Below are 12,836 nucleotides of genomic sequence, written 5' to 3'. Positions count from 1 at the left end.
GACGAAAAAGACGTGGTACGGTCCTGGGCTGATTCATGGGTAATTTTCGGCCCCATTCCCGTAACTGGCTTCCGTCTCCGCAAAAAAGATCCCATAGGATACTAATACGGAGACGGAAGCCGGTTACGGAAACACCCTCGTAAAAATAAAAGTTATTTGGGAAAAATCTTCTCCTCATTTTCAGAATTATAATTTATTAACACAAACTGTCCCCCCGCAACGTTGATTACACTGCGAGTCGGGTCGGGTTACTGAAATGGATGGAAAAAAAGGCCAACGTTCCGCTCCGTTGCGTACTACAGTCAGCCCATTGCTTTTAGAAGGAGTGGTCTATCTTGCTCTGCTATAGGATCTTTGGGCAGAAGGGCAGTGCTTTAATTATCCAGAATCAGTGATTTGAGGTAGTGATCGTCTGGCACTCGTGTGGTGCAAATGTTATTTGTGTTTTGTTAATGTGGGAAAAGTTTGAGGAATGAGAAATGAGTCACTCACAGCATGGTGCACAGTCTCTGACCAGTTGTAGCTGTAGAATTTGCATGGCTGATCCAGTCAGGGTTCTGGTCAGTTATAATTCCTCAGGATGGTGGTATTGGAAAATTCCACTTTGGACAATGAATGTATTTAGGCTCTGGATTGTTGGCGGTGATCGTGATCTTAGTTGTAAGACTGGAGTGATTCTCGCCTCTTACTCAGAATGTTGTGTGGGCCTGACATCATGGGAAATTGATTGCTTCGCAATATAAGTGTGTTAATTGTCACTGTTTCAAAAAATAAAATTGGTAACAACTCATGGTGCTCTGCCAAGCATTATTCAGCTAACACCAATTATAATTAGATTAGTCTTTGAATATTCATACTTTTCTTGAAATGTGTTGTTAACATAATAACTGTCAGGTTTGCTTCTAACAGTCATTGTACTTCAAGCTCTGATGCTAATTTTAGTTTCCCTGTTGTTCCTCTGGCATCAGCAAACTTTTCACAAATAGAATGAGATGGTAGATCTACTGCAAACTCAGTAATGCTGAAGAATGGCACCTTTTAAAATTACATTGCTGAATATGGACACATTCCACATTTATTCCTTCTTATTCTATGTAAACACAATTTTGTTCTCTACTTCACCATCTGTTTTTATGTGTCTATTTTCTCAAGTTATTCATTCATGGGATTTGTGCATCGCAGGATAAGACCAACATTTAATGTCCGTTACTAATTGCTCCTCAGAAGTGGTGGTTCTTGAACCGCTGATGATGGTACTCCGTGTGGTTTGGTGGGAAATTCCAGATATGGCAATGGAGGAGAAATGGCTATAAATTTCTCGTCAAGAAGATGAGGGAGTTGGAGGGAAAGTTGCAGAGTGGTGTTTCCATATGCTTGTTGGCTTTGTGCTTCCTTGTAGAGTTTGAAGGTTGGTAAGCTACTGTTGAAGGTGAATAACATAAGAAATTGAAGTAAGCCACTCAGCTCCTCAAAATTTTCAGGAAGATCATGGCTGATACAATCTTGGCCTCGGGGTCAATATTCCCCTCTCCCCATTTGTTTTTATTTTGGAGGAGCTGACTGCAACTGTAGTGCACCAATTGTGGAGAGAATGATTATTTAGTGTGGTGGATGGGATGCCACAGAAGTGGGCTGCTTTGTCCTGAATGGTGTTGAGCTTCTTGAAAATTGAGTAATCATTGAGTAAGTACTGAATATTCCACCACGTGTGTTTTGTGGCTTTTTGTTATGATGGAAAGGCTTTGAAATATCAGGAAGTGAGTCATTTGCCACAGATAACCTAACTGTCCCTATTCTTGATAGGCCACTTACATTTCTGGTTATTAGTATTACCCAGAATATTGATGGTGGGAACTATGATGGTGGCAGATATGTCAATTAATGTTAGAGATAATGGATTATCTGCTGTTGCTGTGCATGGTCTTAGTCTGGCCATTTTGTGCAGCAATGTCTGGTTGGATATTGTCTAAAACACAAGAAACAGGAGCAGGCCACTTAATTCCTTGAGTTTACTTTGACATTCAATAAGATCATCAGCTGAAACACAAACAAGGAAACCCCTTCCTGATGACCAACTTTCCTTTGCTAATGAACCATTACTTAATTTCGGAGAGCACTTAGAAGAAGCATCTTGAGTTTCAGTGAGATTGAGAATTCAGTCTCCATCTTCTATACTCCAATGTGTTTAACCCAAATTGCTCAATATTTCCTCATAACTCAACCCAGTCATACCAACAATCAACTCAGTGAACATTCTTTGCACCTCCTCCAATGCTTCCACATCTTGAGTATGAGACCAAAATTATACATAGTACTCGGGATGCTGGTAAGATCACATCCAATGACATTGCATCAAACATCCATATATTTATACTGAGTACTCATGGAGGTATACAGTGTGGTAACAGGCCATTCAGTCCAACTTGTCCATACTAACCAAATTGATATTCTGGACTAGCTCAATGTTCTTACATTTGGCATATATACTTACAAACCATTCCTATCCACATACACATCCAAATGTCGTTATATTATAGGTCAGTATGGCATTAGCCTTCCTAATTACTTGCTATAGCTGTGTGCTGACTTTTTGTACTTGATAAACGAAGGATGCCAGATCCTTTAACATGACAATTTATAATTGCATTCAGTTTAAATAATAATTAGCTTTTTTATTCTTCATTCCAAAATGGATAATTTTACATTTTCCCATCTTACACTCTATTAACTAACTTCTTGCCCACACATTTAACCTTTTCCTGATTCCTTTTGCAGGCTCTTTGTTTCTTCCTCACAGCCTACTAAACCGCCTACCTTTATCGCAGCAAATTTGGCTGAAGCACATTCAGCCCCCTCTTACAAGTCATCAATAATTGAGGCTGCAGTGATAACACATATGGCATCCCAACAATGACTAATTGAAAATCTTGCATTTATTCTGACTTTGTTTTTGGTTGGCCATCCATAACATATAATAATAATAATGGATGGGATTTATATAGCGCCTTTCTAATACTCAAGGCGCTTTACATCGCATTATTCATTCACTCCTCAGTCACACTCGGTGGTGGTAAGTTACTTCTGTAGCCACAGCTGCCCTGGGGCAGACTGACGGAAGCTGTGTGGTCAGTGACTCACCTTTACATTGTGCAGTAACCTTTTTGTGGGACTCATAGACTATCCTTTGGCCCAATTTGCCCATGCCAACCATGATTCTCCATCTACTCTAGTCCCACCTGCCCTCGTTTGGCCAGTAGCCCTCTGATTCCTTTCTTTCTTTGTACCTGTCCAAACGTTAGAGAACTCTATCAAATGAAATCTGTAAGTCCAAATACATTACATCTCAATCCCCTATATCCATGCGGTTGGTTACACCCTCAAGGGACTCTGACAAATGCCTTCCTTTCTGCCTTTCTTTGTAGAATAGTATTGTTATTCGCTTTTTTTGCCATCCAATTCTGAATCCTCCGCATTCAGCTTTGGTTCACATTTGGACCAATCTTATGAAGAGATTTGGACCCAACTACTTCAAGGAAAGCCCTCCTGGTTATTGGTAATCTAATCAGCTTATCGGCGAGAAATTTGAATGTACTGTTGATGATGCCAACTGAAAAAATTATCCAGGAAAGAACTGCAGATGCTGGTTTAATTCAAAGGTAGACACAAAATGCAGGAGTAATTCAGCGGGACAGGCAGCATCTCTGGTTTTAACCGCAGATGCTGGTTTAAATCGAAGGTGGACACAAAATGCTGGAGTAACTCAGCGGTCAGGCAGCATCTCTTGTCCACATTGTTAGTTAGACGTCTGTCTTTATACTGCGCAGGGGCAACTTGGCTAGAGGCACAGCTAGTTCAAGAGCACAAATCTTGAATTCAACAAGTATTATTTATCAGTTTTGTTAATATTAAATTAAATTATTTTTACAGCACATCCTGTGGGTCAGTTTGCTCCTTGATATCTGGAATAGTGAATAAGACCATGTGAATCCTGGCTTTGATGCTATGTAACATAGATGGGATCATCCTGCTGAACATGGCTGCAAATACTTCATCCTTGCCTTTGGCACTCATATGCAGGGTTCCAACATGACTGTTTATATGTATTTTTTCTTGGAACCTCCTCCCAGTTTGCCGTTTATTTGGCTGTCACCACCGTACACAATTTAGACCTTTGATTTCATCCACTAGTTATAGCATCACTGAGCCTTGTCCATTGCATGCTGCTTTTGCTGTTGCCATTTCACTGGGTTGGCACCTCATCTTCTGGTCTGCTTGATATTGCTCACAACTATAGATTGTAGTAAAAGACAGTTTTGCTGCTGCTGATGGTTTCCAGTACTTTATGAGCTCTTGGACGTGTTGTGGGTTGGTCCCATTTTAGTATGATGGTGGTGCCATACAGTCCAAGAGAGAGCATTCTCTGTTTGGAGAAATGTAGGTGTCTCCAAGGAATGACACATCTAGAAGTGGTTCATTGGTAAGAATGAGGGCAAGTTATTTTCTCACTCACATTGCTTTGTTCAACTACTGCAAACCCAATATAAATCTATATCCTTCAGCATGTGCAGTTCAGACTAAAGGTACTGAACTATTCTTGGTGATTGACAGTGAGAATCCCTTCCCAATATTTGGTACTCCTAATTCTTCTTTGAAGTGTTGTCCAAAATGGAGTAATGATTCATCAGGAAGGGAAAGTTAGTAGTCAGAAAATGGTTCCCTTGTTCGTGTTTTAGCTGATGAAATTCTGTTGTGGATTCTGGAGTCAATGATTCAGACCTACGGGACTACGTGTTTAACACTGTACCAGTGTCTCTAGTGGTCTTATCCTGTTGGTGGGCCCTGCTTTATTCAGGTCACTGCTGGAGTAGTCTGACACGTTAGTTGTACATTTTGTTTCTGTGTTGCTTGACTATTCTGCAGAGCAGTTTTCCTGATTTAGACAGAATTCCCTAAGATGTTCGTTCACCAGGAAAGCTTTGCTGGGTGCGGATCAAATTTGTTGTGTCTAAATCTGCTACTTTAGTTCCTCTGTGTAGCCTCACCAGCTTTTTAGCCTCACCAGCTTTGTTCTCGCTGTGTTTTGAAACAGCTGAATGATCTGCTAGGTTACTGTGGAGAACAGTTAAGATCAACTGCATTTAGATCAGCTAGTAATTAATGGCAGATTTCCTGCCCTGAAGGACATTAGTGGATCAGATGGATTCTTGTGACTCCAGTTTTTTGGGGTCATTGTTTCTTAGTTTAAAGTTAAACTGATTTGCTGACTAATGGAAGCCTCAACATCTGGTTCTGTCTTTATGAATTGTGGCCAATAATTTGTACTGGATGTCTAGATTTAAAGGGGATATGTGTAAAGTATGCTTTTCTAGCTGTATTTCTTAAATGCTTAAATTTAACGTTGTGCTTCCTACTAGATGGATATACTTTCTCAGTGAAGGACTTGACATGTTCAGTATTGCTGATGTTTTGCTTTTTTTGTAACTCCTAGCGTCAGTGTCTGGCCCTGCTCAGTCGTTTTACTGTCTCAGACAGACTTTCTGAGTTCAAAAAACAGCAAGAAGCCACTCAAGTTGGTGGGGTTAACAAGAAAGATGAAATGGAACTAGCAATGCAGCAGGTATGCTTCGTTTTGGTGGTTTCTCTTGTTTTTCTGTATGTCTTATTAGAAGGGTTAACTACCCTAAGTGATACCAGTTTTAGCCTGATCTTGCTTTTTGGTTGTCTTCAAAAATGGACAAAAACTGGATCGATCAATTAAAATAATGCCAAATTGTAGTTATTTGGCATGATAGATGATTCGTTCCAAATAAATGAGTTGGGTTTTAGTACTTTGGCAGTTTAACTGTGCTCATTGCAGCTGTTTGTACTGTGAGCACAACTTGTTGGCTGAGAACTCAAATTCTATCTGGGACTGTGGCTAGCTAATAGGCAATAAGGAATCATTAGTTTTCTAATGTTTTGGTTAAGAATAACATTGTAAGCAATACTTTTTTTTTCCTTACAGATTTGTGCAAATGTAGTTCAGTATTGTCAAACACTTCTAATACAAAGCAGTGCCGGGTCCCAGCATACAATTTGTCTCTTTACTCCTAGTCTTTCTGAAGGGACATCTCGAGAAGGAACCCGGCAAGGTAAGCAGTCATACCTTTGCATAAGCATATATTCCAGTGTATTCAGCTCTCACTTTCCAGATTTATGTTACATTTTCCTAGTATATAGCAAAGCTTTTGGCATGGCAAGGTTTGCCTGCAAAGAACCATGGATGACGAGAGAAATTGAGGTTCGGGTCAGGAAAATCGGGAAGTCCCCAATGAATGTTTCTTTCTCTTTTGCCATGGGGAAAGATATGAAGGCGTGAGCTTGGGAAAGTTGAGAGCGATATCTTGAGGACAGTCAGTATTATAGTCAGCATGGTTTTGTTCATGTCTCATGAATTTGATTGAGTTTTTTTGCAGAAGTAACCAAGAATGCTGATGAGGGCTGTAAACATCTATATGGACTTGTGCAAGGCCTTCGAAGGGGTTCTGCATGTTTGGTTCCTCTAGAAAGATCGCATGGGATTGAGGGAGAACTAGCTAACGATGCACAATTGGCTTAATGGTAGGAGGCAGAGAAATGGCGATGGATGATTGGTTTTTAGACTGGAAATGGAAGATTGTTTTTTGGACTGGAGGTCTGCAATTAGTGTTGTATCTCTGATTGGGGCTGGACCCGTTGCTGTTTTGTCATCTATAACACTGAATTGGATGAGAGCGTACAAGGCGTCATTCATAAGTTTGCCGATTATGCTAAAATAGGTGGTAGGGTAGACAGTTAAGATAGCTATCAAAAATTACAGCGGGATCTTGCTCAGCTGGGAAAATGGGCCAAGGAATGGCTAATGGAGATTAACTCAGATTAGTGTGAGATGGTACTTTTTGGGAGGTCCAGGGCAGAACCTTCACAGTAAATGATGCGGCCCTGGGAAGCATTGGGATCTAAAAGTGCTGGTACATAGTTTCCTGATGCGGCATCGCAGGTAGATAGGATGGTGAAGAAAGCCTTTGGCACATTGGCCTTGATCAGTCAAGGGAATGAGTAAGGAAATTGCATTATTATGTTACAGTTGTACAAGATGTGGTGAGGCGGATGGTGGAGTATTGTGCTCAGTTTTGGTCAGGCTATTGTAAGGAAGATGCTGGCCAGGGGGCAGAGCAGATTTACAAGGATGCTGCCAGGACTCAATGGCCTGAGCTCCAGGAAAGGGTTGAGCAAGAGGCCTTGGGGTGATGTTAAAGGTGTTTAAGAAATCATGAAGAGATTAGGTAGTGCAAGTCTTTTTCCCAGGATTGCGGAATCAAGAATTTAGAGGGCATTGGTTTAAGGTAAGAGGGGAAAGATTTAATAGGAACCTGAGGGGCAACTTTTTCACACAGAAGGTGTAGATACATGCCAGAGGAAGTGGTTGAGGTAGGTGCAATAACATTTAAAATACATTTGGACTGGTACATGGATTGGAAAGGCTTTGAGAGATGAGGGTCAATGCAGGGAAATGGCACTAGCTCAGATGGGGCATCTTGTTCGGCATTGATAGGTTGGACCAAAGGATCTTTGACATACAGTATGAATGATTTGCTTCTGTGTGAATGAATATAACTAAGTTGCACTGTTTATAGGTAATGTGTGGCCATGTTTAAGTGCAATCTTTGTCTGGCTGTGTCTAACTAATTGCTTTACAGCCAGGTGGGATTATAATTAGAAACATAGAAAATAGATGCAGGAGTAGGCCATTTGGCCCTTGGAGCCAGCACCGCCATTCAATATGATTATGGCTGATCATCCAAAATCAGTGCCCCGTTCCTGCTTTTTCCCCATATCCCTTGCTTCTGTTAGCCCTAAGAGCTAAATCTAACTCTCTCTTGAAAACATCCAGTCAATTGGCCTCCACTGCCTTCTGTGGCAGAGAGTTCGACTTGCCTTGTTGCCACTTTTACTATAAATTTTGAAAAACTGGCAAATTTTGAAAACACAGGATGCAGCTTTATGTTTTAAAAATGTTATTTTTGGCTGAGGCAGTATTTCATCAATACACTTTTTGTTTCCCACCTCCGATGTTTCCCATCTCTGATTTACGTCTGATTAATTTAGAATATGTTGAAGATGGTATGTGACCAGGCTAAAACTGTTCCCTTTCCTGCTTGAGTTACAGTGACAGAAATGTTGTTCCTCCCCTGTTTACAGATGCTCAACTGGCAATGGTTCCTTACTGGAGGCTGCCCAGCCTTGGGATCGTACTGTTCCTATTGAGGCAAAGTGCAAATGATTTCTTCAGCAGCTATGAGAGCCATCGGCAGAGTGTGGCCAAGTATCAGAATCTGCAGCACCTTCCCCCAGATGAAATAAAGGAGGTCTGTGTGTGGTATTATTTTGTGAATTGAAACCTTGAACAGATGCCCTTCCCTTGGCTAACCAACAGTGCATGATTGTTTAGATTATTTTTAGATACTTTCTCCCTTACCTATACTCTGGGTTACATTCTGAGAATTCCACCCTTCCCCTATGATCTCACCCAAATGGCCTTTCTCTGTGAAATATCTGGCCTGTATCTCTGGTAGCTCCAGCACCAGAGACCCGGGTTCCATCCTGTCTATGGGTGCTTTCTGTATAGAGTTTGTACGTCCTCCCCGTGACCGCGTAGGTTTTCCTTGAGTGCTCCGGTTTCCTCCCACACTCCAAAGACGTACAGATTTGTAGGTTCATTGACTTCGGTAAAGATTGTAAAATTGTCCTGAGTGTGTAGGCTAGTGCTAGCATAATGGGATTGCTGGTCGTTGTCGACTCGGTCGGCCGAAGGGCCTGTTTCCACGCTGTAACTAAACTAAACTAAATGCCTGAAAACCATTTGTTTTCTCCCTGTCCCTGCTGAAGGGCAATATTTGTGTGCCCAGAATGCTCCAGTTAGTTCTAACAACTGGAAACAACAAAACTGATGTACAGTTCAACTGATCAACTTTGTCGTGTGCCTCACAGCTATGCCAAGCAATAATGCCGACTGGTGTGGACAAGATTTCAGCTGCACAGCGACAGGTTCTGGCTAGACGACGACTTGTGCACCAGATTAACCATCAAGCAGAGCTGCTCTCCCTCTACTGTTGTATCCTTTCTTGCTGGTTTCCATACAGCTTCACAGGAATGAGGGAAGCTGCACCTTTTCTAAAACTCGTCTGAGTTGCCGCTTAATAATCACAGGATGTAATGAAGGCAAGGTCTGGAACATGGTGATGAATAAATTGCACTGTCTGGTGGTGGGGATGTGAATAAAGTCTCCAGTTTGGATGGGTTGAAGGGTCTCAGGCTTGGAGGAGGAAAGAGAGGGATGTCTCCAGTTTGGTGGATTTAGGGGAGAGGAGTAAAGTCTGGTTTGGTAGGAGAGAGGTGAATAAAGTCTAGTAAGGGGGGGTTGAAAAGGTAAATGGTTTAGTGGCGGGATAGGGGAGCATGAAAATGGAACTGTTTTCAGTTTTGTTCTTTGACATTTTAACTTTTCAGACATTGTGGAAAACTGCCTCTTCATTTTATGGCGCCATTTAGAGTATTACTTCTTGCACTGTGTTCCCACGGATACCCATGATTTTCCAAATGCCATGAATGTTTCTTACAGGGGTAGGGAACAGCAAGGTGAGATGCAGGTTTGAGGTTATTGTAAATACTGACTTGCGTTAGATCGATCATTTTAATCACAGGTGTTGAGGTCTACTTGTTCCCTGATAGATATACAGCAGATTACACTTACATTCTCTGAACGTGTTAACCGGACGGAGTTCATTACCCAGTGCAATAGGCCACAATCTGAATTGGACGAGTTTGCATGAAAATTGTGATGTTCTGTTACACAATCCTAATGGTTTGATTCAGTTAGTAGCTTGAGCTGCAATAATATTGAGCAAGAGAGGTAAATAATATCAGTCTAGGTTAAGCTTCTGATAACTAGAAGAATCCCTGAGCATCAGCTATCTGTGTTCAAAAGTACTTTCAATAGGGGGAAAAAAAATCATCCTCAATGATGGTGAAGAATGGCATGAGACTGCCCAAGACGAAACTGAAACATTCGCAATAATTTGTAACCTAAAGTGCTGAAGAGATGATCCATCTGGGCTTCCTTTCACAATCCTCATAAACACAGAAACTGCAACAAACAGTTTGATTCACTGCATGTTATTTAGAAATGGCTGATAGCAGTGGTTGCAACATAGACCGTAGCAACAGTGCTGGAAACATGTGGCTCTCAAACAAGCCACACCTCCAGCTAAGCAGTCCCTGTACAGTTACATTTCAGGCATCTACCCTGCAATGTGAAAAATGGTCCAGGAGTGTCCTGTGCACAAAACAACAGGACAATTCACACTAGCTTATTACCACTCAATTAGTCTATTCTTACCTTCTGCACTGTGTTGTATTGTTGACAGTGCTGTCAAACTGCAATTACTCAACAGCCTGCTCACCGATGGCCAGGCTAGATTTTCCCAGGGCAGCCTTCATCCAAACATAGTCAAAGAGCAGCAGTGCAGTGAGGTGAAAGTGACTGCCTTTAACATCAAGGCATCGTTTGACCAATTGTGACACCAAGGAGCCTTGATAAGAATTAAGTCAGTGGGCATCAAATAGGAAACACTATAGTGATTAAAGTTATATCTCGCATAAGGGAGAAGGCTGTGGCTGTTGGGGTTCATCAGCACAGTTTTAGGACATCACTGCAGAAACGCCTCAGTGTTGTGACCGAGATCCAACCATCATTAACTTCTAAACCTTCCTTCAAACATAAGGTCAGAAGTGAGTGTATTCACTAGTAATTGCACAATATCTAATTTGATCTGTACTTCCTGTCAATGAAGCATCCCATTTTTGCTTGCAGCAAATAATATTTGGATGTGCTGCTGAATAGCAAGTAACATTTGCATTAGTGATCTCTTGTGATCTCCAACAGAGGAAATATAACCATATAACATTGATATTTACTGGCGTAACCATCACCAAATGTGCAGTGACTTCCATTAAGAAGGACCCAGACCTGAAGCGTCACCCATCCTTTTTCACCAGAGATGTTGCCTGAACCGCTGAGTTATGCCAGCACTTTATGTCTATCTTCCATTAATTAGAAGCTCCATATAAACACTGACTATGAAAATGGATCAGAGGCTGAATATCTTGCAACATATAACTCCCTTCCTGTCGTTCTTAAAACTTTCCACCAACTAGAAGCACAAATCAGGAGCATGATGGAACATACTCCACTTGCTTGGATGAGTGTTGTTTCATCAATACACAAAGCTCAGCATTGCCAGGTTATCAAAAATTACAGCAGAACTTTGAGGTTATCAAAATTACAGCTGTTCAAGTGGGCTGAAGAATGGATATTGAGTATAGAAGTTGGGATGTTATGATACAGTTGTACAAGATGTCGATGAGGCTACATTTCAATTCAGTTTTGGTCACCTTGCTATAAGGAGGATGTTATTAAGCTGGAGATTTCAAATAGATTTTCATCATTAATTTTGTACAGTATAATTTGAAAACAAACTTGAGACAGCATGGCAAAATTTGGTAGTCTTGAGCAGCTGATTTCTGAAGTTGACCAAACTGCCAACTTTGTTTTTTATATTTTATTAAACCTAGATTCTCAGAGGTTTGGTTCAAATCCTGATTCCAGGCGTCTCATTCTCAGTCAAGTAAATCAACATGACCTTGAGCAGGTAGGTTTCAACCTTAATTACGGCCGTGTTATCTATCATGTGATGATGGTCACAGTTATAAAATCTGTTACCTGCTGTACTTGATATCAATGCTGGATCTGTCCGTGATATTCTTATGATAAAATTGATGGAGCTTTTTAATGCCATGTTTAAAGGCCATTAAACGCATATTAGGTGAATAAATACATGAATTGGAGAGAGAACTTTCCAGGGACTGTCCATAAAGGCGTGCTAATTGTGGGATATTAATTTGAGATATAATTGTGGGATAGTAATTTTGCAGAAAGCAGCTGGAAGAAATGATGACATTGATATCACCCATTTCAAGGAGATCAGAATCTTGCTCTTCTAACTGGCCCTACATCTGCTGGAAAGATGCAAGAGTTGATCGCTGGTTGCTCGTGCGTCGTTCTGCCACGGCCGCCATTGCTCACTGCCATATTGGGTAAATGTCCAGGAGCATTTGACGGATGCAGAGGTTTGGCCTGAGGCCAGTGAAGCTGAACATGGGGTGTGTGGCTTGTTTCAGTTCTGTGTTTAACAGTGCAAACTGAGTTTTGTCTTATTTCTCCAGCTTCAAATTGATGCTGCAGCGAGCTTTGGGGAATCTCTACAAAAGAAGTTGCTCGAAATTGAGAATGGTTATTGTAGAGTACGGTCAAGACACTTGTTTATTCAAGCACTCGTTCGGCGAATTCGTGGCCTTGTGAGGATAAAGAGAACATGATAGTCTTCTCAATCACACTACTGTACACATCCGTTTTCTCTTTTCATGGCCTTTTTTAAAATGTCATTTCTGTAAGGCTCACAAAACTAGTATAATTTTTTTATTGTTGAGGACCGACCTGTAATTACAAATAAAAGGTTATTTTCCAGATAGAATAAAATTCAGCGTTTCGAATTAATTATCGAGTTTTGTCCGAGTCTAGGAGTGTATGGAATACAAGACTGGCTACTTCAGGACTGATGCAAATTAAAGCTCTGCTTGATGTGATTGTTACTACAGGGGCCAATAAGGGATTGCCCATCCACTACCTTTCATTTGAAGGTACTTTCATAGCACACAGGTTTTGATGCAGCTTGCCACGCTGATAACCACATTGCTCC

At 41.1% G+C, this 12,836-nt stretch overlaps 1 protein-coding gene across 1 annotated transcript in view; it reads left to right on the top strand.

Moving 5' to 3' along the window:
* The window catches only part of nup205 (nucleoporin 205), a 77,011-nt gene extending 64,377 nt beyond the window's left edge, over positions 1 to 12,634 (top strand). Inside the window, exons 37-43 of the mRNA XM_033037744.1 lie at positions 5,489 to 5,617; positions 6,005 to 6,131; positions 8,221 to 8,387; positions 9,010 to 9,133; positions 9,529 to 9,657; positions 11,653 to 11,729; positions 12,304 to 12,634. Of these exons, the coding sequence (XP_032893635.1) occupies positions 5,489 to 5,617; positions 6,005 to 6,131; positions 8,221 to 8,387; positions 9,010 to 9,133; positions 9,529 to 9,657; positions 11,653 to 11,729; positions 12,304 to 12,456 (906 nt within the window). The 3' untranslated portion in view covers positions 12,457 to 12,634. The remainder of the gene's footprint in view (positions 1 to 5,488; positions 5,618 to 6,004; positions 6,132 to 8,220; positions 8,388 to 9,009; positions 9,134 to 9,528; positions 9,658 to 11,652; positions 11,730 to 12,303) is intronic.
* The last annotated feature ends 202 nt before the right edge of the window (positions 12,635 to 12,836 follow it).

This window comes from Amblyraja radiata, chromosome 19 (assembly GCF_010909765.2).
Source record: "Amblyraja radiata isolate CabotCenter1 chromosome 19, sAmbRad1.1.pri, whole genome shotgun sequence".
NCBI lineage: Eukaryota > Metazoa > Chordata > Chondrichthyes > Rajiformes > Rajidae > Amblyraja > Amblyraja radiata.
The sequence above is the reverse complement of the archived record's forward strand: the minus strand, read 5'-3'. Positions and strand labels throughout refer to the sequence as shown.